The 25,609-nt window shown below is 46.5% G+C and overlaps 1 protein-coding gene across 2 annotated transcripts in view; it reads right to left on the reverse strand.

Moving 5' to 3' along the window:
* si:dkey-22o22.2 (neural-cadherin) overlaps positions 1–24,630 on the reverse strand; it is a 36,809-nt gene extending 12,179 nt beyond the window's left edge. The window contains exons 1-16 of one of the 2 annotated variants that reach the window (XM_057044917.1): positions 23,514–24,630; positions 11,580–11,768; positions 10,199–10,424; positions 8,809–9,013; positions 8,111–8,222; positions 7,751–8,000; positions 7,304–7,446; positions 6,529–6,701; positions 6,290–6,458; positions 6,033–6,203; positions 4,782–4,954; positions 4,073–4,240; positions 3,345–3,594; positions 1,857–1,984; positions 1,461–1,647; positions 947–1,090 (exon numbers count right to left, since the gene is read on the reverse strand). In XM_057044917.1, the coding sequence (XP_056900897.1) occupies positions 947–1,090; positions 1,461–1,647; positions 1,857–1,984; positions 3,345–3,594; positions 4,073–4,240; positions 4,782–4,954; positions 6,033–6,203; positions 6,290–6,458; positions 6,529–6,701; positions 7,304–7,446; positions 7,751–8,000; positions 8,111–8,222; positions 8,809–9,013; positions 10,199–10,424; positions 11,580–11,768; positions 23,514–24,471 (3,646 nt within the window). In that variant the 5' untranslated portion in view covers positions 24,472–24,630. Of the gene's footprint in view, positions 1–946; positions 1,091–1,460; positions 1,648–1,856; positions 1,985–3,344; positions 3,595–4,072; positions 4,241–4,773; positions 4,955–6,032; positions 6,204–6,289; positions 6,459–6,528; positions 6,702–7,303; positions 7,447–7,750; positions 8,001–8,110; positions 8,223–8,808; positions 9,014–10,198; positions 10,425–11,579; positions 11,769–23,513 lie in introns of both variants that reach the window. The other variant, XM_057044918.1, reaches the window with a different exon arrangement.
* Positions 24,631–25,609: the final 979 nt, after the last annotated feature.

The following is a 25,609-nucleotide window of genomic DNA, read 5'->3' on the forward strand; positions in this document are numbered from 1 at the left end:
AATGACCAGAATTTACTCTGAAAAATCTTCCTCTTAGTTTGGCCTCAAACCAGAGAAAGATATGTAGAAATATTGTGTGCTCTTCTGCATTAAAGGCTGCAGCACCTCTGCTAATAATGTCTGTTAGAGGCTGCAGCTCTCAACCACAACAAGAACCTTTGGACACAAACGTCTGACTCAACCTCATGACTTATGTCCTGACATAAGCTCAGGTGTTTAGACTCCATACTCTTGGATGGAGGTGGAGCATTCCAGAACATTGTCCGTGTTCAGCTCCTTCTCCTGAGGGAACGTTACTCTCCTGGAGTCACTCTGGACCTGTGGGAATGTTCTGGAGCTCTGCACCAACAATGTTGTGTTGTTAATATTAGCACCTGTGCTGGAATCATGTTTTTATTGTTCTCTTTCTTAAAATGCCTCAAGTAAAGGAGAGTAAACCGGTTGGAACGTCAGCTACAGCAGAAGCTGTAAATTCTGAGATCTAAACTGTGTGAACAGATGAAGCAGTATGGAAATTCAGGATCTCACGTGTGTGTGTGTGTGTGTGTGTGTGTGTGTGTGTGTGTGTGTGTGTGTGTGTGTGTGTGTGTGAGAGAGAGAGAGAGATAGACAAAGGTTAAAGATTAAAACCTGAAAATAAACAAGCAGACACACTGCTCCTTTTACCGAGTAAAGAAGCCCTTAAGGCCTTGAGACAACATCATCATTAATAGGAGGAAGAGGAGGAGGAGGAAGAAAGAAAGGTATGTCTTGTTGATGTGTTCAGTTTATTTTTTTTCCCTTCTGCTGCTTTTTTGTTGAAAGTGGAGGAGGAAGAAGAGGAGTGAGAGACAAACAAAGACACACACTTCAAACTCTGGAGCCCCAGAGACGAGCAGCACCGGCTAACGAGCTGCGACAGCCGGAAGAGGAGGAATGGTGACATCATCATTCCCTCCTGACTCACCATCGTCTTCATCGTTGGCAGTGACGGTGATGAGGACAAATCCCACCTCTTTGTCCTCCTCCACGCTCACCTCGTACAGCGGCTGGGCAAATGCTGGTGCGTTGTCGTTGACGTCGGTGACAAAGATCCGGACATAGGCCGTATCTAGGAGAACACACACGTCTGTTATACTGGGAGACCAGTGGGGCTGCTGGTGATGGACGGAACACGTCTGTTATACTGGGAGACCAGTGGGGCTGCTGGTGATGGACAGAACATGTCTGTTATACTGGGAGACCAGTGGGGCTGCTGGTGATGGCCAGAACACGTCTGTTATACTGGGAGACCAGTGGGGCTGCTGGTGATGGCCAGAACATGTCTGTTATACTGGGAGACCAGTGGGGCTGCTGGTGATGGACAGACTGACTGTCAGAGAGGACCTTGGGACAACAGGCCAAGCCTGAACTCCACTCTGACCTTGCACCTGACCTGTGTGTGCATGTGTGTGTGTGTGTGTGTGTGGGGGGGGGGTTACCAGTATTGGGCTGTCCCTGCTGTCCTGGTCTTGCTGACTCAGAACCGTCCATTGACTGGACTTCCATCAGGTATGAGGCCTTCTGCTCGCGGTCAAATGATGCTCGGGTGACGATGACGCCGCTGAGCGAGTCGATGTCAAAGAACTGAGAGTCGCCGCTGTCGTCCCTTAGGATCAGGTAGTGGACCTGAAGCATCAACAGGACACAGTCAGTCAGCCTCAGAACTCACCTACTGTTCTTCACGCAGAACCAGGAGTCTGAACAGTGACTTTGTGTTTGGAGGCTTCTCACTCAGCAGGTCAAAAAGCTTTAAGTCAAACTGCATCGTCTGGCTTTCAAACGCAACTCTGTTTCCAAGGCAGATGGTTCTGGTAGAACCCGTGGGTGATCCTCACCATCCCGTGTAGACCAGAGTCCAGGTCTGCAGCAGACACCTGGGCCACTGATGTGCCGATCTGGGCTCCTTCAGGAACCGTGGCCTCGTAGGTTGAAGACAGGAAGAAAGGAACGTTGTCATTGATGTCTGAGGGGGAAAGGAGCAGCATGAAAATCAGCAACAGTCGCTCATGAAATTGGATTAAAGCTGACAGAGAAAAGGAAAGAACACACGGAAGTAAGAAGAAAAGAGCGAGAAGAAAAACAGAAGGTGGAGAAATGCTGGAGAAAGAGAGCGTTAATGAAAACTCTCATTGTGTGAAGAGCCTGGGAGAGCCTGAAAGAGCCCACAAAGCTCCGTCGGCTCACTTTCAAGCTCCGCTGAGCCAATTATAGCATCTGATGTGTGTTTGTTCAAAGCCAGTCAGGAAGTGTTGTGGGGGCTCTGCTCGCCTCCAGATGCTGATGGGACATGAGTCAGGAGGGATGAGCTCTCATTAGCTCTGCTGACGTTTGCTGCTGCTGCAGCCCTGATCTCGCTGCATTCTGCTCCTTGTGTGTCCTCTCATGACGTTTCACTTGTTGAAATGTCAAAGTCCATCAGCAGCAGCAGAACAGTGCTCAAAAGTGACCCGGCTGAGTTTTTACCTTCTATCTGTTTGCAATCAATTAATTTCATCATTCAGTATTCAAAGGATTCCTCAATTAACTTGTTTTTTGATCATCATATATCCTTATTTTATTTTTTTCTTTCTTACTTAATATGTATAAAATATATATAATATATAATAAAAATCCTTATTGTGTCACTACCCTTTTAATGCACAATGTGGGCCAAAAATGACCCACATTCATTTTCCAGGTTATTTCATGTATCGCTATGATTTATTTTTGAAATAAAGTTTTATCATTTCCTTTTCCAAATATTCGGTAAATATCTTTTTAGTACAAATAATTATCTTTATTTTTCAGTTCTTAAGTTATGAATAAGCACAGCTTTTATATTTCTACATCAAGTTGACAAACATGGGTCAGAAGCGACCCAAATGCATTTACTACAGCGTTTGTTGGGAACTGTGAGTTGTGCTTGTGTCAGACATTCCACAGCTCAGCACAGCACCCTTTGCCCTTCTAATACATGTAAGTATCATTTTTCTATTGTTCTGACATTAACATTTCCTTAGGAAAGTTAGTTACAAGAAAGTTGCAAGTAATGACTATTATCTAGCTAGCTTTTGACATATTCTACTTTGGTTGGCTCATTTTATTGTCATTGGCTTTGCTAAATTCATAGGATGCTCACTCATGCTCCTCCTTGCTCCTCACCTGAGTGAGACAGAGAGAGTTTTGGGAGGATTTAGATCTTGGAATTTAGAGAATTTGATATTGAGTCAATCTTTCCCCCCTCTCATAGGTCGTAAAATCACAGTGGACAACTTTTTCACCAGCGTCCCTCAAGCTGAGAAGCTTAAATTACTGACTCTAATTTACTGATCACCCCCACTCACCTGTTACGTTGACGTAGACGGTGGTGAAGGACGCCAGCGGAACAGAGGCCACGTTCTGGACACGAACCCTGAGGGTGAAGAAGCCAGTCGTCTCGTAGTCGAGGTTCTCAGCCACCAGGATGGACGCCGAGCCGTCCACACGGTTGGGCTTGATGTAGAACCGAACCGGCATGTTGGTCTCTGGCACCTGACCCTCCTCTAGGTTGTAGGTGACCCGAGGGTCATCCAGAGAGGACGTGGCTTTGATGGTCTGAGGGAGGGAGGGAGGGAGACACAAATCTGAGCGTCAGTCCTCTGTTTACCTCTGACAGGAAGACCAGACAGCAGAGAGGAAATGACACACACACACACACACACACACACACGCACACACACACACACACACACACACACACGCACACACACACACACACACACACACACACACACCACACACACACACACACACACACACACACACACACACACCGGTAATGACACGCCTGGCAAACCTCATTACCGATGCTAAATTCAAAACATCAGTTCCTCCTCATTTTCACTGTTGATTCTTCTGTCTGATTAATTCTGTCTTGACCAAGAACAAGAACTACAAAATTGTTCTTTTAAGACGTCATCTATTAGACTGTATGGTTAGAAATGTCTGAACTGTTGCTACAATAATAAACAATGACGTTTCTTGGTTTTCCCATCACCCGTTGAAGTTAACTACGGCACCAACGGTCACTCACCACTATCTTGGCGTCTCTGACGGTGTTTTCCGGAACAGTCACCCAGTACTCGGGCTGTTCCCATAGTGGCGGCTGGTTGTGAACGTTGGTGATGAAGACGGTTAGCTCCACAGAGCTGCTACGGTTGCCTCCATCCAACGCTACAATCTGCCGCACAATCCTCGAGGTCTGTACAGAGGAATGACAGGAAGCAGCCTTTAACACGCATCTTTTATTTTGTAAGGAAAAGTGCCTAAAGGCAGAGCTGAGAGGAGGAAGAAAGGAAGACATGAGGAAGAGGGTCCCATAGGGTTAGGGTTAGGGTTAGGGTTAGGGTTAGACATGAGGAAGAGGGGCCATAGGGTTAGGGTAGGGTTAGACATGAGGAGAGGGGCCCATAGGGTTAGGGTTAGGGTTAGGGTTAGGGTTAGACATGAGGAAGAGGGGCCCATAGGGTTAGGGTTAGGGTTAGGGTTAGGTTAGGGTTAGGGTTAGGGTTAGACATGAGGAAGAGGGGCCCATAGGGTTAGGGTTAGGGTTAGGGTTAGGGTTAGGGTTAGGGTTAGGGTTAGGGTTAGGGTTAGACATGAGGAAGAGGGGCCCATGCTGGCTCAGCAGCACCGTTATCACAATCTTTAAAGACTGAAAACGATGTTTCTGCTCCTCAAACCTGCGAGCATCAGTGAGCCTGAGACCAGTCTTCAGATTTATTAACTGGAGACATACTGGCCTGTGAAATGGGCTGACTGACGTAAATCCAGCCAGTACTGGGATTGATGTGCAGGTACGCCGGCGTCTGATTGGACAGAGAGTAGGTGATGGCCGCGTTGCTCCCCTGGTCATCGTCGTGTGCCGCCGCCCGCAGGAAACTAGTTCCCACTGGAGTGTCCTCCCGCAGGAAGTCTGAGAGAAGGAGACAGATGGACTACTGGGATACTGGGACAGAGAGGCCAGACTGACTGGTTATACTGGGACAGAGAGGCCAGATGGACTGGTTATATGTTATATGTATCCTTTTTATTATTGGATTATTATTTATCAGAGTGGTAAACATGAATCCTCTATATACTGGTGTGTATTTATTAATGGATCAGTTGTATCTAGTTGCCTTCCTGCTGTCAGTAATTATTTATGATGCTATGAGACAAGATGCAAAGCAAATAACCCAGGAGAGCGAAGAGTCACAGTAGTGATGTGAAGTCTATTTGTGCTTCCTGTTGATTTCTCCTCAGAGTGACACAACTGTGAGACGAACCCAGGAAACAGGACTTAATTCATAATTTACACAAACAAATTGTAAACACATCTCGCAAATTCAGATTTTTTTTTTTCATTTTGGAACCCGTTCATCAAGTTCTTCTGTCAGTCAGAGGCTGCCTGAGTTATCGGATCTGTCAGCAGATCCATCCTGGAACCCTTTAGGTTCAATATCTGACATCTGCATAAACACAGGACTCATAAAAAAAACAGATGGCCAGTTCAGGCTTTGTAGCAAAGCACCCTGTGCTGCCCATTTCAACCGTTCAGTTTTGATGAGTTATAGTTCGACAGCAGAACAGACAGCCTTGCTTCCAGCCCACTTCCTCCACGTCTCCACACACACTCACACTAGCGATAAATGAATGTATGTCCTAGAAACACTTCAATCTGCCTGTTAAATAGTTAATGAGCCGCCCAGTGTGATTCCATAATCTGACGAGAATAACTTCTGACGCCACGCTTATCAAAACACACATTTGCACAGATAGTAAACAAACACGGACCCGCGGGAGCTGTCGGCGAATATTTCATCAGTCTTAGTAGCTTTCCAGGATTACAAAGCTGTCGACAGCTGCAGGACTTTTAAATGCTTTTGTAGTTCTCTTTATTTGTGTTCATCTAGTTCACCTTCAGAAGATGGAGAGAATCAACAGCCTGCAACACAAACACAGTAGCAGCCTGTTCACCTCAGCAGCAGGCAGCAGCAGGCAGCAATACTCACACTGGTAGCGGCTGTTTTCAAACTTGGGCCCATTATCGTTCTGATCTGCAATGACAATGGTGATCTGGCAGATCCCGATGAGCGGTTCGTCGGCCTGATCCGTGGCCGTGACCGACAGCGTGAATTCCCTCTGACGCTCTCGGTCAAAGCTGACTGTCGTGGTGATGTAACCTGCAGGGGCCATGTTACCATGACAATGGTTATGCACGTGGAGAAGCAGTGCAACTGTTGTCTTACTCAGAGTTGCCATTGGTTACCAGTGTCAGGATCAATGTCAAAGCCGGATGAGATGCCGTCTCTGTGCATGATGCCGTACTTGACCTGTCCATTCACGCCCATGTCAGCGTCGTGGGCCTGGACACGCAGGACCTGTGTGCCTGGCGGCTGGTTTTCTTGAACCACGGCGTTCTGACTGTAGTTCTGACACTAAGGAAACGATCTGAGGTGTAACAGCTGTAGGAAATCCTTCTGATGGTGCTTTCCAAAGTTCAGTCACCTCCTGAAAGATGGGTTTGTTGTTGTTGATGTCATTGATGCCGACGATGACCTGGGTGGAGCTGCTGAGCGGGAAGGGTCCTCCGGACGCATTGTCGTCCGTGGCAGTAATGTTGAGGACATACTGGGGCCCTTTGAGCCTGGGAGGTGGACTCTTCCTCAGCTTGATGATGCCTGCACACAAATATCAGCACCTCCAACATGCGCTGTTTTTCACCCTCACCTCACCAAATAACATCTCCATTACAGAAAGATGCCGTGCACAAATATAAATCCTTCATCTGCTGAAGATGCTGAGCTCACTCTGATCATGTGTTCTGGAAGTGCTGGGAGCCACATCCTCACTATCAATAAGCTCAGCTAATCACAACCGAAGCCTTCGTGAAGATCTGCTTTTCTTTGAAATACAAATGTGTTTGATAGAAGACTGCAGGTTTGTACAAAGTTTGCACGTGGAAGCGTCGCTGCTGCTGCCAGCACGAGGACAGTCAGCACATTTCACAGTCGACAGTCTCCTCAGGAGGAAACAAGAAAATCCGATGAGAGTCTCTGAGCGTCATCAGGAAAACACTCAGCAGTCTGTCGTTTGTAATATCAGTCTGGAGGAAACACAGCAGAAACGTGGCTCCAAACAAAACCTTTGTTACCTGTTGCTGATGCAAAGACACTAAGAGTCTTCTTCATTTAGGCATCCTGCTGGGCCAATACACAGGTGTGTTTGTGTGTAGGAAGATGAAGATAGTCACCTCGAGTGTGTGTGTGTGTGTGTCCCTCACCCTTTTGTTTGTCCAGTAAGAAGTTGCTGTCCTCATTTCCACCAGTGACTGCATAGGAGACACCATCTCCATCTGGGTCATTAGCATGAACGATGGCGACCAGCGTATCTGGACCAGCATCTTCACTCAGGAAGGTCTTATACCTGACAGACAGACCGACAGACAGACAGACAGACAGACAGACAGACAGACAGACAGACAGACAGACAGAGAGGAACAGAAGCAGAATAATGTTATACAACTAATTGACACTGTGGAAACATGAATAGAGTGAAAAACTGCACGTAAATGGGAGTAGAGAGGGTGAAAACATGAAACAGAATTCATAAAAAAAGTGATGAAAACCAGAGTTGAAGGGTTGAAGTGGATGGAAGGAGAGGACAGGTGAAAAGACAGGTGGAGGAGGGATGCTTCCAGGCTGAGTGTGGCGAGCAGCAGCAAACATACACGCTCTGGGAAAACACCGGGGCCTCGTCGTTGCTGTTGGCAACACGGATGCGGACAGATGCCGTGCCCGTTCGAGGAGGCGTCCCTGCGTCCACGGCGACGACCACAAACTCGTACGCGTGATTGGGCCGTTCATAGTCCAGGCGTTTGGCGGGGTTGACCACGCCCTCTGATGTGATGTCAAAGTCAGCACTTTGGACGAAGTAGGAGAGCTGAGCGTTCAGCCCAGAGTCACAGTCACTGGCAACAACTGAAAGAGACCCACAGGAGTCAGGATGCTACACACACACACACACACACACACACACACACACACACACACACACACACATCGGCTGTAGCTACAGGTGTGTGCTCCACCTTGTAGCAGGGAGGTTCCAGCCAAGACGTTCTCGGGGACGCCGTCTCTGCTGTAGATGGCGTGCAGGAACTCAGGCGTGCAGTCATTCTCATCTGTTACCCGAACGATGACCTGCAGCCAAACATCTGTTTACGTTCTTACACCTGACACAAGGTGTCACCGTGGCAACACAAACATCTGGTTTGGTTTTACAGTTGTTACCAGCTGTCAGACCTTCAAGGCCAATCAAAAACATGTCAGTGCAAAAGATTTGTTAATGTTTTACTGTCGAAATAAGAGTGAGTTTTGCTCTTCAGCCACAACTGCAGGATTGAGCCTGACAAAGGGAGTGATTATTAAGCAAAAGTGCACCAGTTCTTTACTGTAAAACACAAACAGAGCATCTGGACATAGTTGGATCTGGTCTGGGTTTGCAGAAGCTCACAGTGGGTTTTTCATCAGCAGCAACTACAGATGAGGCAGTTGCATCACGGTGGCATCATTTCCCCCCATTTTTAATTAATGAGTTTTCATCTGGGCGCGGTGCGTTCAGGGGCCTCCAGGCATGTCAGCAGCTTTATATAATCACGTACTAGATAAGTATTGATAGCGGAATACTGGTATCTGCCTGCTGGTCCCAGTGGTGTCAGTGATCCCGTCAGTGTTTTACAGTGACGGTGTTTCTCAACACTTGGTGGTACATAGGAGTCGTACGCACCTCTGCCACGGCGGTGAGGCCGGTGTCCGACTCGGAGGCTCGGACCTGCAGCAGGTGGAGGTTGTGGCCGCTCTCATAGTCAACTGGCCTGGTTAGGCTGAGCGTGCCGCTCTCTTGGCCGAGACTGAACAGATTCCCAGGATTCAACAAGAGCATGTAGGAAAGACTTTTCTTCTGGAAGGAGACAGCCGTAACCGTGGCAACACTGCGAGGACAGACAGTTGGATTTATGCTGCAGTGTGATCCTGTGGCCTGTAGGCTCAAATATTCTGTTTCCTCACCACAGGAACCATAAATCTGCTTTTCTACCAATAGAAAAATATTCTAAAGTAAAATTTTCCCTCTATCTGCAAATTCCTGTGAGTGAAACAAATGAATGAGACAGAGGGAGCATTACTGGATGTCACCTTCACAGGAATTTAAGCTTGAGTCAAAGTGCAAACTTCAACAGTACCCAGGAAACTTTTCATGATAAAAGAAAGCAGCTCCAGGGGCCAGAGTGGCTGTTGTTGCTGATTAAACCACGTTTATGTGAAGACACGTTTCAGGTTTCCTCAGTGTGAAGGAGAGCTGCCATGTTTGAGCAGCACCCATCCACCAACAAAACACTGATAGAGGAAGCATTACCTGAACTCCTGGGGATCGCAGCCTTTTCACAATCATATATGATTGTGTTTGGCACATAAAAACTCACACACAGACACACACACACACACGTAGATATACACAGAAATAAACACGACATAATGGATGCAGAAACACACACACACACACACACACACGGTTGCACGGATACTTGGATATTAATACAATGTGCTGTGCACCAACAGCCCAGAGGGACGGGGACACACACATATGCACACACACACACACACACACACACAGAGCCATGTTTATCCAGTCCTCGCTTTTAATAAATATTTGAATTTGCCACACTTTTAAATTCTCAGCCTCAGGCCACACTCGTACATCTGGGTCCTTTTCTTCCTTCCTTCTGCCCTTCTTCTTTTCCTCACACGCCTTTATTCTGCTCACTTCCGTAACCACTGTCATCACCGTCCTTTCACTTCTGTGGCGCTCTATAGGGCTAATCGTTTTACACATCACATGCAAATCTAAGAGCTGTCTACGAGCCCACACACACTCTCACACACACACATACGCACACACATGCACAGAGTTTACAAGACAAGAGAAATTAAGTGATCTGTCTGTAAATATGGATGATGAAGAAGATGAGAATTTAAAATAATTTCTAAAATATTTTTGCCACTGTTGCAAACATTTTCCTAAAACTAAATCGCAGCACCCTGAACCTGGACTAGGAGTGAGCTGTATCTCATGTGACGGCAGCGTGTCACTTCTGTGATATTAAAGTCTGCTGACTCACGGCTGGCCCACACTGGTGTCTTCAGGAATGTCCAGGTTGTAGGTGGCGTTTGTGAACTGTGGTGGTCGGTACCCAGCAAGGACGGCCACTGTGGCTCGGGGGCCTTTGCGACCCTGCTGGTCCACCGCCTGAACCTGTAGCAGATACTCTTTACTGGGTGTCAGCGGTTGTACTGTGGTCCTGATCTCCCCAGAGCGTCGGTCCACCTCGAAGCGCTCTTCTCCACCTGCAGCGTACGACCAGAAAGAATTATTGAGGTTTGAAATTTGGGCTTCAAGTTTTGGATTTCTGTCCTTTACTTTCTTTACTGGTTTAATTAAACAGTTGCTGTCAGATGGAGTGTCCAGCTCTGTAGACAACCAGATTATCTGAACGTGCTGGACATGGGAAGGCTTCATTTGGTGAGTGGAGAGCTCCATCATCCTGTTTCCTCACACACACAAAGCTAACCCTAACCCTAACCCTAACCCTAAGAGGACCCAAGAGTGAACCCTGTGGTACGCCACAGTTACCTGAAAGGAGGCAATGCAAAAGCCTTGAAGGCTTTATGGTCTAAACTGACCCTATATTGGCTCTAACCCTACCAGAGACACTCCCCTCAGAAAGCTCTGACAGACAAATTGGTTCTTTATCATAATTTAGACTCAACCATAAAACCATAAACTTCTAACACAGGAAGTTGAAGAGCCTCAAACTGGGTGAAATCGCATTAACTCTGCTAAAAAGCTGCAAACAAACTGTGTGAATATATTTTCACATTGGCATGATATTAAAAACAATCTTAATGTAAATGATTGGATTATTCCTCAGTACACATGTCACATTACGCCAAAGGGAAGTTAAGCGACTATTAATGTGACAGCATTTAAAATCAGCTCTCAAAATATCTTTACTCTTCTTTTGCTCTCTTTTCCTGTAAAATATTAATTTAAAAAATAATCCACAGCCACTGGCACCCATCCGCCACCTCCCACTCGCTGCCTCTCCAGAGACTTTACTATTATTCCTGAATCTGAGCGCTCTCTTTGCCCGCGGGGGAGCGATTAACAGTGCAGCTCCACGCTGTTTATGTGTGTTTTTTCCTCCTTCCACATGATTGTAATTGAAATTCAACGAGTCAAGTTTTATTTATAAATGGTTCCTTTGAAGAAAATAGGTTTTTATCGGTGAGTGGCTGGTAGAGAAGCAGCACCTGATTTCAGATCCGTGCAGGTTTCTGAACCCTTTAACACCAAGAGGAACCATGAAAGTCAAAACAGGACATAGATAAACCCCCCAAGCCCCACCCCCCTGGGCTGACTGCAGCCTCCAGAATGTTCCCTGATGTGTTGTGCTTTTGTTTTTCATTTAAATATCATTGTTATAATGAAGGAGTTTTTACCATCGAGGAGGAAAAACTGGACTGGTCCAAGCGTATCTTCCTGTTGCCGCGCCGACAGACGGTACACCACAGATCCTGGCGTGGCGTCGGGGCCCACAGCAGCCAGGAACGGCTGGGGGAACATGGTCCACTGCAGACCAGCCTGACTGGAAGGGGTCAGGGTCAACCTGCACAAGTACCCCTCTTCCCCTAGAAGGAGAGAAAAGTCTGATTATTCACTGCAACACAAAAACAGCACCGTTACGTGTCAAATTAATGATCATCTGTGAGTTTTTCAGTCCCAGAGTTTTTCTTTCCTGCTGTTTTGATTAAAATCTTAACTCTGGTTATTGAGCTGATGCCTCTTGTTCACACTGGTTCCATGGCAGAGCAACATTTCCCTTCTTTCATCCGTGGTAGTAAGAAGATGAAGATCTTAAGAAGATGGGAAAGAAGTGAAGGGAAGGAAGGCAGCTCTACCAAAATAAAACAACAAAACTTCTAGAGGATCACAGCAGGAACTCCCCATTCGCCCAGTCAAAAATACACACTGGTACCCATGTTTGCATCTGTGACTGTAGCGGCTGCCTTGTTTCTGTGTTGGGTTTGATGCAGCGGCTGCGCTCGCTGTTGTTTTCTCACCTATTTTTTCAGGGGAAAACAGGCTGAACAAGAGTGGAAACTTGACTTCAGAGAGACAAAAGGAGGGAGGAAGCAGAGAAAACACAACTGTCTTTCTCTATCATGTCTGAATGTCTGTCAACAAACTGAGAGGCGGCGGAGGGTAAAATGGTGACAGGGAGGATGAGATATCAAGAGAAGAAAGGAAGAGCAGACAAGGATTAAGGAGGTGATGAAGGAGAAGAGTCTTCCAGTCCAGCGCTCTTCTTCTTCTGGCCCGCTGGTCTCCTCATGTCAGCTTATAAAATTCAGAATAATCAGGTCTATTCCTGTCTGTTGTTTTACATATGTTTAGCTGTGGGCCGCACATGAAAGTGAAATGAAATCTGTCCTATTATCATGATGAACATCAACACATTTGGACACAGCGCCAGCGGTCAGCACATTTATCATGCCAGGCCTGAACCAGACATCCTCCAGGAGGACAAGATGTCTCCATCTTCATCACTCCTGGCTGGGGGCTGATGGAAGGCAATGTTGGCACCCTAATGATATTTTATTAACACTGTGGTCTCATAGAATAAAGTTAAATATAGATGACACAAACTTCTAATAGAAAAAAATACAGTTACCGAACACTGACAGTGTGTTCTGAAGGGATATTAAACAGGTGAACCTGGGTTGGTTTCATGTTGTCCTACACTGTTCTCTGGTGGCAGGTGTCTTTTCTGACATTTTAAATCTACTCATCATAACTTTGAGTAAAATCTCCTCACATAATGATGTTGAGAACTTTTTAAACATCACCTGTAAATGAAAACAACAAAAAATGCTAATGCTGAGATAATGATTGGCTTTTATGATCCCAAAATAAAGTCAGTGCTGTCTAAGGCTGGAGGACGGCCTTGTAGGTAATTACTATGTCAGTGTAATTTAAAAGTATGTAAGATTCTATTTTAGCCTCTTCATATCTCTGAGGACATATTCTCATATTAACATGTGGCCCAACAAACTAGTGCTACTGCTAATGCTAACAGATGCCATGTCATTACCCACATCACGTGACAAAAGTGCGGATGTACCTGCAACGACCTGCGTCATCAGCCTTAAGGTTTTAATGACGGCGACCATGTCATTTGTCGACTGATGTGATCCAGATGTTACCTGACCGCTGTGACGCTTCACATGTACACTTGTTGTAAGCTTCTAGAATTTAGATGGGGTAAACTGTGATAACTTTGTCTGAATAAACAGAAGGTTGCGGTTAAGTTCAAGCTAAAGGCTTCAGAAGTTACATAAGAGGCAAAACAATGAAAGGATGTCTCAGGGAAAAAGTGGATGCTGACACCGGTCGGACGGGATTTTTATCTGCCACTTCAAAAGCTGCACAATAGGGGCTGGGTTTAAGTAACCATGGGTGACGATGATGCTCTCTGGCATCCCCTCATTTCCTTTGGACCCGGGATGGATCCTGATGCCCGATCCCTGAGTCAGGACTCACTGACCACACGAGCCACAGATGGAGGTGCTGTTTCAAGCATGACATCCTACTTGTTTCTGCTCTCTGGCTGATGTGCAACGAGGGTAAAAGTCCAACGATTCAGTCTTTCTGCATTTGTCCCTTTTCATGTTTGATATGCTGGACGGGCTCTGAAACAAATCTCCTCATTTCCACAAATGTCAGAAAACAGGAAGAATCTGAGCTCATTTTGTTCTGCTCAACCACACAAAGGACTCCTGTCCTGGGTTGACACCTTGTATTTTCCCACCCACTGAACCTCACCACAGTTTTAATATTTAATGAGACACATTAGCATTTTCAGCATCTTCTCTCTGAGGTCAGTGATGGATTTCCTGTTCAGAGCTTCTACGTTTCTTCTTTCTTGCTGTGAAAGCTGCTGCACGCAGGTAAAAGGTCAGTGGTCGGTGAGCAACCTCTGACCTTAGCTCAGGTGCTTCTACAGCGTCATCACCAGCAGATAACCTGACCAGGAACAAAAGCCAAAGAAAACTCCCCGTGATCTCTGTCAGATGTTAGAAAATGATTTCTGAGGTGACATTATAACATTTCTTCTCTCTGGTTTGCACGTTTTATCTTGTAAAAATACAGAGATTATATAGAAAGACAAGAATCTGCATGGTAGGTAAACAATGGTGTGCAAATGTCCCAGTCTGGCATAAAGAGTTGCCTCAGTGCACAGAGCATCAAAGCCTCCCAAAGAGCATTCGCGCAGCTCCTCAAACGTGTCGAGAAAGTGGCTCCTGCCAGCGACGGCGAAACGTCGCTCGTTTTCTGTGTGAAACAAAGAAGCCTGGCTGCTTCTGAACAAGCTGCACAAGAAAGCAACTCCGAGAGCGGAGATGCCGAAGTCCCAGGAGCTGATGTTTGGAGAAGAGATGCTGCTCTGCCTCATCTCTTCTTCCTCCACCTCCTCTTCCAAAACTGTCAACTTCTCTATCGCTCATATATGTCAAGATCCCCATTGAACACCTGTCAAAGAGCCCAACGCTGGATTTCCTGGGACTTTCACAACTGTTCCAGAGGACGGAGGGAACGTTTTCAGAGCACATCTGTCCATTAAAAGCAAGAGCAGTGAAACTTGCAGGAACTAAATCTTGGCTCCATCAAAGGGAAAATACTTTCTCAAAGTCCAAAATCAGATGTAGCCATTGTGAGACTGCCAGGATGCTAAGGAAATGTCCTCCTCTGGGTCTGGAACCAAACCTCAGGAAAGATGACTGGAGTTCAGCTCAGCATTTATGTTGCATCAGGCTGGCAACGACCACGGCGTCCTTCGGGAAAATGGATGACAGCTTTTAGAAAGCTCTGATAACCTGCACAGACTGCGAAGAGAAGGTTTTGTCCCATTTTAAGAGGATAAATTTTACCGCTTGAAGTCGAATCCGATGCCCATTTGCATGTTGAGTCTGAGTTACGCCAGAAAACAGGATCAAAGACTAACGTGCACGTTTGAGCATTTGTATCTGTTTTTGAAAATTGAAAATGTTAAACATTTCTGGAGTTAGAACGTTAGAGGGTATTGATCTTTATGTTGCTTCTTAATTGATCACATGAATAAAATCTGAACAGATTTTGTATTATTGTAAAGACATCAGGAGCTTCTGGTTGTGTTGTGTCCTTGAGTTGTGTTGAAGTCACAAAATAAAATGAGCTCCTAGTGTCAGAGAGCGATGATCTCACTTTACTCTGGGTGAACATAATCCCCATTTCGCAGTCTTTGCCGGGTTTGTTGTTCAACCATCAAGTCACTGTTGGAACAACCCTCCACTGTTTATGAACCTGGCAGTCCATCTGGTCCCTGGGAGCCAGTGGACAGAGGCCTGCTGCATCCTAATTAACCCCCTTATAGAGTGGCCTAGTTTACCTCTGCACACACACACACCACACACACGCACACACACACACACACACACACACACGCCCACACACACACAGTAAAAATCCTTCAGGCAGCCAGTTAATTAAGTTGCGATTCCAGTGTTGATGAAGAAAAAGAGAGAGAGAGAAATAAAGTGTTGAAATGATGAAGATACAGAATGGATAAAAAAGATGGATTTGTGTGTGTGTGTGTGTGGGGGGGGGGGTGCGCGTGTGTGTGTGGTGTGTGTGTGTGTGTGTGTGGGTGTGTGTGTGACCTCAGGACTCTCACCAGCAGAGACACAAACATGAAAACTCAATTAGTGGATGACTAGAGGAGAAAAAGCGGATGGAGGGAAGGAGACATTTCTGTCCAGTTGAGAGACGCTGGGCCAGAGTCGACTGGCACCGACCTCAGAACTGATCAAGCAGGCTCAGGAAACAGAGCAGATCCAGAAATAATACAGAAGAGGGGCTTTATTTATGTCATCTAGAAGCAACTCTGACAAATGCAGACACAAAGAAACAAGTTAATACAGGAAATTAGGATATATCACACGGAAAGAGAAATGCATCATGGGAACTGGGGTGGATTGACCATTGGAATAGGAGTTACACATACATCGTCTTAGACCTGTGTGAGTGTGCATGTGTATGTGTGTGTTCTTGCTACACAGTGAGTAGAAAAAGGCTCATTATACTAGTAAAGTGAGGACATTTTTTGGAATTATTGTTTCTCAGGGTCTTTTATCATACAAATATATTTTCAAAGGGTCTCTTCTGCACAGTTGAAACTGATCTGCCAACACAGTAATCCTGTGTTCTTTTAATTTGAAAATTTACCAGATGTTTTATTGTCTCTTGGGACTTCCTGACCCCATAGAAGAGAAGTTTTGTGCATTTTTCAGAGCTATGGTGGAGCTGGAAGCAGGTAGACACACAGACACAGACACACACACACACTCACACAGGCACAGAAACAGAGACAGACACACAGGCAGAGACACAGACACAGACACACTCACACACACACACACACACACACACACACAACACAAACAGGTCCTTCATGTGTTCATGGCTCTGCAGAAGATCCCAAAGACGCTTGGAATGTTATTGGAGGACAGGGTGAAGACTCGGACCCGGCAGGTTATAGATGGTTCAGGGACCTTGACTTTTGTGAGACAGATGTGCTGGGACAGCATCAGGTCATGTGTCAGCCTCATGACGGACAAAGACACACTTGATGTGAGAAACAGCGTGAATTATGAATATGTGAGGACTGAGACGTAAAAAATGAAGTGGTGAAAGTTTAATATGGTACTTTGTTGATTATTGATGAAGGAACTCTGCATGTGTAAAATGTGTGTGAAATCTGTGTGTGTTGGATTATAAATGGACATGTGCTCTCAGCTGGTGAGAGAAGCCACTGGTGGGTGGAGCCTGTAGATAGATCTGGAGTGATTGACAGCTCCTAAGGGGACAAGAAGGTGGGCAGCTGTGGAGCCTGAGGCTATGCACATGGGTAACCCTGTGTGTGTGTGTGTGTGTGTGTGTGTGTGTGTGTGTGTGTGTGTGTGTGGTGTGTGTGTGTGTGTGTGTGTGAGTGTGTGTGCGTGTGTTTCCAGTTAGTTTGATGAGAGCTGGTGGGTGATCCTTATACTCACATTGTGGCTAATGAGAACATTTGTCACCAGCCTACAGCGCACACACACTCTCTCTCTCAGACACACATATACACACACACCCACGCACACAAAAATACACACAGCTGTGATTCTGAATCGATCTCTGCCAGCCCACCAGTCTCCATGACAACGCTCCCCCTCGTCACCACACCACTACAACGACCCTGACTTACCATCCTCACCACTATCATCATCATCATTATCATCATCTTCATCAGATTTATAATGGTCATCATCACTGACACAAGCGAGACCCTTGCCATCATCGGTGTCATCTTCCTCACGATCGTTCACTAGCATCATCACTGTCAGGGTCACACAGTCGTTTACCTTTTAGTATGAATTTCAGTCTCATCTGCAAAAGGACTATGACCCCATGCAGTAAAGCCCACACCTGCACACGCCAGGGCAAACACAAAGCACCATGGGAGCTTTGCCTCGGCCCCATGGCATCGGTCCTCATTCATATTTCAGGATGGATCCAGGGAATCTCATCCAGTGACGACCTTCAGAACATATGACCATAAAGTCCATAAAGAGGGATTAAACAGAGGACTGGTGTCTTCTGGGGACAAGAAGAACTGAAAACACACACTTCCTGTGTTCTCCACTGGACGAGTGTAAAAAAATTAAAGTTGGATCAGCAAAAAATTTGTAGTCCAGCTCAGAAAACAGTTCAACAAGACAAGCATCATTAAACACACACGTACACACACACACACACACACACACACACACACACACACACACACACACACACACACTCTCTGCCTTTTGTTCAGTTCCCCTTTCATCAATGGCGACAGTTTACTCAAATAATTTCTCAACTTCATTAACTTTGTTACTTTGACTTCATTTATTAAAGCAACACTCTTTAACGTTCTCGAAAACTAACAGGAAATCCTGACTTTTACCGTAACAGTGAAACAGGACATGATGGGAATTATGGGAAATATACTTCATTTACAAAAGCAATTTTATGTTTTTCAAATGACACAAAATTGCTTCTTTTAAATTCAATGATATATTGATGGAAATATCCCAGCATGCTTTGTTTCTCATTAATATTCTCCCTGGTCTAATTACAGCCTTTGATCTTGCAGGTAACACAACATTTAGTCAGCAGCTGACCAGGTGTATGTTGATCTGAGCCGCTGCCTGCATGGCTTTTAATGGATCTAATTCATCAGTGTGTGTGTGTGTGTGTGTGTGTGTGTGTGTGTGTGTGTGTGTGTGAGGGGAGGAGGGGGGGTGTTCTCAGTGAAACAGGCTTGATCTAACAGTTCTCGTTGTCACTATGGAAATGATGAAACAGGAAGCTAATCTGCAAATGTGGGTTAATTTTTCCTCAATAATCTCAATTTACAAAAATATTCTGTATATTTGTATTCTACCTGCAACTTCAGATGGGTAAGTTATCACTGTGGGTCATCAATAACTAAAATGATCTGTTTCACCTCAACACAACCTGAAACTGTCAATCATCCAACGAGTCCCCCCATGTGTCAATCAAATAGACTGAAGCCCAGTGGCATAAGGGGAGGATCAGATGTGAGGTGAAGGTTACCAAGACCAAAAATAGTGACGCTCTGGAATACGTGAGCACCTGAACACATCACGTGGTATCACAGTTATGAAATAGCAAATCAATCAATCACTGAATCAATGTTCATGTTTTTGATGTTATGAGTTTGCTCATCAGTTTATTTCCTGATAATCACGAAGCAAATCATGTACCTTCATCCCCGTCCTCTGACATCTGCTGTGTGGGCCAATTAAGCTGACATCAAGGACCAGAGGCACCAGGGGCCTATTGAGGAGCTACGATGGCACCTTCCACTCAGTGTCATTGCTTTGTGTTGGGAAGGGTCAGAGGTGGCACCTTCTAAGCCTGTGAAGGAGTGGAAGCCTGTGAAAAGTGTTACCAGAGGTGGGGGCTTTGTGTTTAGAGGGTTTGATTGACAGCAGTGATGAAAAGGACTTCTCTCAGGCACACACACAAAGAGATACACACATGCACACACCCAAATTTGAACCCTCGACAGAGATCTCACTCTGTTGTTTTTTCCACTGCTGACTCACTGTAAACTGTGTTTAAAGCAAAACAATCAGGAGTGAAAATGAGTCAAATTTAACTCCCAATCAAAACCAAATATTACTCTAACAGGATGAGGCAGACGCTAATTGTTTTCAACAGGCTAAAGCTAATAGGTTGGTTGCAAGAGTTAAGGCCCCATTAGGCCAAACCAATGCTAAGAGGGCCTCACTAGTTCTGGTTTTTAATTTGGTGTTTCTAGCAAAAGTTGCCTTTTGAGAAAATGACGGAGTAATGAGAAGAAGATAAGAGAGGAAATGCTCTGTATGGTTCTCCCAGTTTATCATGTTTCCTTAAAAATATGGGAGGAGTGAAAGAGTCAGTAGAAGGATTGTAGAAGTATGAACCCAGACTCTCAACGAGCCAGAGAGGCCTTATCAATGACAGGATTAATTATGCCCTCCGCTTCATTAAGACGGAGGAGTAATCCTTTTAGCATGCAGAGCTACAGACGGGAAGGATGGACAGAATCAAAGAGAAATGGAATGATGGAGAAAAACAAGAGGGGTGAAGCCAATGTGTGACAGGAAGTAGATAGTTTTACATCAGCGGCACTTCCTCTTCCTGGTTTAGCACCAAATCAGCATTTTCCTTTGTCCTCGTCAAGTTTTCCTTCATTAGCCTCATTTCTAACTTCTTCACACGTCTTCTGATCTTAACGGAGACAAATTGGGTGGAGGGTTAACACACACACACACACACACCACACATACACACACACACACACACACACACACACACACACACACACACACACACACACACAGCCTCAGCGTGGCACCTTATTTGGCCCACAACACCCCTCCTGACATGAAGCTGAACATACGTCCTTGCGTCAGACCTTCATCACCTAATGAGACGACAAATGGTGTCCTGGGGGATCTCCTTCCAGATCTGGACCAGGCCATCACTGAGCTCCTGGACAGTCTGAGGATCAACCTGGCGGTGCCGGATGGACCTAAATATAATGTCCCAGAGGCGTTTTATTGGGTTTAGGTCAACGTGGGGGCCAGTCAGTGGTATCAATTCCTTCATCCTCCAGGAACTGCCTGCATACTCTAGCCACATGAGGTCGGGCATTGTCGGGGACCTGGAGGAACCCAGGTCCCACTGCACCAGCGTAGGTTCTGACAATGGGTCCAAGGATTTCATCCCGATACCTAATAGCAGTCAGGGTGCCATTATCTAACCTGTAGAGGTCTGTGTGTCCTTCCAGGGATATGCCTCCCCAGACCATCACTGACCCACCACCAAACCAGTCATGAATGATGTTGCAGGCACCATAACGTTCTCCACGGCATCTCCAGACCCTTTCATGTCTGTCTCATGTGCTAAGGTTAAACCTGCTCTCATCGGTGAAGAGCACAGGGCACCAGTGGCGTAGTTGCCAATTCTGGTGGTCTATGGCAAATGCCAGTCGAGCTCTACGGTGCCGGGCAGTTAGCACAAGGCCCACTACAGGACGTTGGGCCCTCAGGCCACCCTCATGGAGCCTGTTTCTGATTGTTTGGTCAGAAACATTCACACCAGTGACCTGCTGGAGGTCATTTTGTAGGGCTCTGGCAGTGCTCATCCTGTTCCTCCTTGCACAAAGGAGCAGATACTGATCCTGCTGAGGGTCTGAGGACCTTCTACGGCCCTGGAGTAACTACCTGTCTCCTGGAATCTCCTCCATGCTCTTGAGACTGTGCTGGGAGACACAGCAAACCTTCTTCCAACGGCACGTATTGATGTGCCATCCTGGAGGAGTTGAACTACTTGTGCAACCTCTGTAGCATCCAGGTACCGCACCATGCTATCAACAGAGATGTTGATCCAAGCCAAATGAATAACTACAGCAGTAGAAAGTCAGTCAGTAAAAAATCAGCCAAAAGAGATGAGGAGGGAAACAAAGTGCCCTCAACTTTGGAAAGCCATTCCTGTTTTGGGAGCCGTCTCATTGTTGCCCCTCTGACGCACCTGTTGTTTGATTTCATTAGCAACAAAGCAGCAGAAACTGACTGACAACCCCCTCTGCTACTTAACTGACCAGATCAATATCCCAGAGGTTTGACTGATAGGTTGCTATACTCTGATTAAAAAGTGTTCCTCTAATTTTTTGCAGCAGTGTACAGTATTTTCCTGATGAACTAAAGAGGTGTGAAAGTGCTCTGAGGCCAGGGACATGCTTGAGGGGGGTTGTCCTCAGGCTCCGCCCTCTCCATCCCTGCAGACTCAGCTCAGGGCAGATAAGCTTAACCTTCACTTGAAGGAAAGGAGAAAGGAGCTGAAAGAGACACTTCTTCTCTTCTGTCCTTTTCACCCAGACGACAGAGCCCCCCCGAGAATGGAGAGTCAGAGGGAAATTAAAGACAGGAGGAGGAGGAGGAATTTTATCAACCCTCCTCCATCATCTCTTCATCATTGAACCATTATTGACTGAACAGCTTTAAAAAGTGTTTGTGATTGTCCATCAAATAAGTGTGTGTGTATGTGTGTGCGAGTGTGCATGTGTAAATATCTGTGTGTATGTGTGCGTATCCATGTGTGTGTTTCAGTGTGTGCATGTAACAGGTCATTTGATGTGTGACGATGACCAGACGACCTTGTCCTACAGATGAGCAGCATCACCTCAGGCTGCTGCTGATTAGCTGTCGATAAAGCTATTAGGACGACAGAGAAAGAGGACAGAGTGTGTGGGCGAGTGACCGTGCGTGTGCATGTGAGTGTGTGTGTGAGTGTGTGTGTGTGTAGGTGCATGAGTGTGTGTGTGTGTGTGTAAGTGAGTGAGTGAGTGAGTGAGTGAATGAGTGAGTGTGAGTGACCATGTGTGTGCATGTGAGTGTGTGTGTGTGTGTGTGTGTGTAAGTGAGTGAGTGAGTGAGTGAGTGAATGAGTGAGTGTGAGTGACCATGTGTGTGCATGTGAGTGTGTGTGTGTGTGTGTGTGCACCTTATTTCCATAATCATCCTTTTAGGAAGCAGCAACAGTTTAACGAGTGTGTCTACATTAACGCTGACAAAGCTGCTGGATGGTGATGAAACCTCTCAAATCATTCATTTTTCATCACAGGAAACTCCTGTCGGCTGCTACATTCCAGCTACGCTAGCTTGGCTACACACTCGCAGCTGTCTATGAATATTCAGAAATATTTATACGTCCTGGGTTGCCTTTTAGAACGGTCATTGGGGAGCTGCACAGAGTGGACAAAAGCAGCTAAACACACACACGTAGTCACACAGTCACATGCAAATACACACACACACACACATACACACACACTGGTGCGATCAATGTATGTATGTGACACTGACAAAACACACAAATGCAGCCTGAGGATAAGTACTCCCTTAACATTCTCTCGCTCTCTCTCACACACGCACGCATACACACGGCCACACACACAGACGATGTGATGGCAGAATGCTTTAGGCCTCAGGCTAAATCCAGAAATAAAAAACAATAAAGTAAAGACAAGAACAGTGTGTACGTGTATGTGTGTGTTTGTGCGTGCGTGCGTTTATGTGGCTAAAATCTGAGAGGAAATGAATGGCAAACAAACTCAGTACTGAGACTCTATAAAAGTTTAAAGAACATGTTTCTGCTGCAGGGGCTGATGGGAAAAGGCTCCCTGTACCAAAGATGCCCAGAGGGAGTAAGACTTCTGTTACAGGCAAACATCTTTGACAAGTTGCACCAAAACACAAGTTCAAATAGAAACAGCATGATAATTATTAACTCCAATTTAGGTGCGTAAATAAAGGAAGACTAAAATGTGACAAATGCAGATGCAAGAATTAGAATTCAAAAACAGCACCGACCCCACTGGCCAAAAGGTTTACAATACCTTCGGCACCATGGCGGGGGAGGGGCCTGATCGCACACACGCACGCACACACTCACGCGCCGGTGAGCAAACCAAACTAATCTATACACATAATCAGCGAACAGTTTGGACTGACTGATTGGACAGATGGGACCAGAACAGAACCTGCCACCGCATCCAGATGTGAAACGTTTAGATTTGGGGTACTTTTAAACATCTGTTGATTCAGGTTTATTTATGTTGAGGCTGCACTGTGTGCGTGCGTACGTGTGTGTGTCTGTACAAGCGCGCGCGCGCGAGTAACCTGGCTACTCTTTTCACTCTGAACACGCACACGCACAGCTGACTGTTTAAACCCTGGTCTTACCTCCGAGGTTTTGAATTCTCACGAACACGACGAAAGGCGCATGGAGGCTGTGCGTGAGGTATACGCGCCCCGAGTCCCGCTCGACCTGAACCGGGGAGTCGGCCTCAGGTATCACTTCGAACTGACGTTGCTTGTACCTCCGGTCCGGAACCGTGAAGATCGGATCTCCGACCCGAGCCTGATCCGGAACGGTCACGGTGTAGGTGAGCTCCTGGGACAGATCCCGGGACCTCCTCCGCGCTCTGGCGGAGCGGTGGACCGTGACGCGCAGGAACACCGGGCCGCCTGTCAGGGCCGCCTCACCGCCGTCGCGCGCGTAAAGGCGCAGCGTGAGCACTCTGACGCCCAGCAGGGAACCCACCAGCCTCACCTGTCCGGTCTGTGGAACCACGTGGAGAAGGTCAGAATCCGGCGAAGCGTAAACTGTGACGCGCCCGTTAGTCTCTGCGTCGCTGTCCTTAGCGTCGAACCGGGCCAGCTCGGTGCCGAGCGGCGTTAGCTCGTCCACATCAACACTTTGGTTCCCACCAGTGAACCGGGGGATGTTGTCATTCCTGTCCAAGACTTCGACCTGGACGGTGGCCGCTCTCCTCTGGCACCGCGGCGGCAGCTCCACAGTCAGCTGGTACATTGCGATGAACTCCCGGTCCAGAGTTCGGGTGGAAACTAAGCCCAGTTCCTCCTTTTGGGGTCGTTTCCGGACATATAGAACAAGCCTGAAATCCGACGCGTAGTCCCCTTTTAGGCTGGTGGTCAGGTCAACACTGTGACAGCAACCAGCTCCGACAGGCAGCGAAACACCGTCCACCGGCGTCCCGGCCGGGGAGTTCTCCGGGATGTGCCCGAAGAAGCGCGCTGGGTGGTGGCGCTGCAGGGACAGACACACCGGTGCAGTGTGGAGCAGCAGAACCAGGTGGAGGCTGAGCAAGAGGATCGCTGCAGGTTTTGTTTTTGTCATGCTTACATTAGAATGTCCGGAACCAGAAGAACCGGAGAGTGATGGGGAAAAAATCAGAAATCCAAGTGAATCAAGGAAGGAACAATTAACCTCAAAACCAAACACTTATTAAAACTGGATTTCAGCCAACGATGGTGATGGAAGACGCGCGTGAACTGGAGGACAGATCATACTGGGGAGCGCAGATTATGGGGACCCCATGTGGCTCGACAGGCTCCGCCCAACCGGGAGGACGACCAATCACAAAAGACCAAAAGTCTGTGGCCACGCCCACGAGAGAGGTCGCACCAATAGGTGTCAAAAAGGTTCCTTGATTATTTTTGTGTGCATGTTCTGACCCGCGTGTGATGTGACCATCAGTCTGTGTGTTCCAACAACCAACAAGAATCACTTATGTCGAAACGTCTGATCAGGGTTACAACAAACACTTCTCTGAATTTAAATTGGATAAAGATTAAAAAATGTTTACCCTTACTGAGGTTTACTCTAAAGATAAAGACGTTTGCAGGAAACTGTACATTTTTAAACTATTGTTCCATCTGGTCTGAGGCAGCAGTGATACCGTTGTGCTCTGATTGCACGAGGACACGTCACAATTCCCAACCAGGAAAATGCCCCTGGAGGAATTCCCTCTCCTGGTGCTGTTCCTTTAGCTGAAAGGTGATGCACTATTGTAGATTAAAACAGAATTAACTGAAAATATAAAGTAAAGCTTGGAGAAATTTGAGGAAAAAATGAATTTAAATGTGTGTAAAGTTGCATTAACATATGCTGTTGTGACAAAATGTTCTTGATTGACATGTCAATCAAAGGTCTACAACCGTAATTACCCATGATGCTCAGTGGCATCAATTACACTTTGTATGTGTTGACCCAGAGGCATTCTGAGTAAACATATTCGTCGTCGTACACCGCACCTTGACAACCTGTGATCGCGCTGGCGTCACCTCGTTATGCCGCCTGACAGATTTCACCACATACAGACGAGTTTAATTGGGCAGAAACATGAGTGCAAACACGTAGCAGCGGGATCAGAAGGTGGGAGGAAGAGGTGGGAAACACAATCAGCATCCAGTCCAAACAGGAACGCCAATGTTACAGGTGGTTCCTGCTTCAAACCGGGTGGAACAAACAGGTC

Source organism: Takifugu flavidus, chromosome 10, assembly GCF_003711565.1.
Source record: "Takifugu flavidus isolate HTHZ2018 chromosome 10, ASM371156v2, whole genome shotgun sequence".
Lineage (NCBI taxonomy): Eukaryota > Metazoa > Chordata > Actinopteri > Tetraodontiformes > Tetraodontidae > Takifugu > Takifugu flavidus.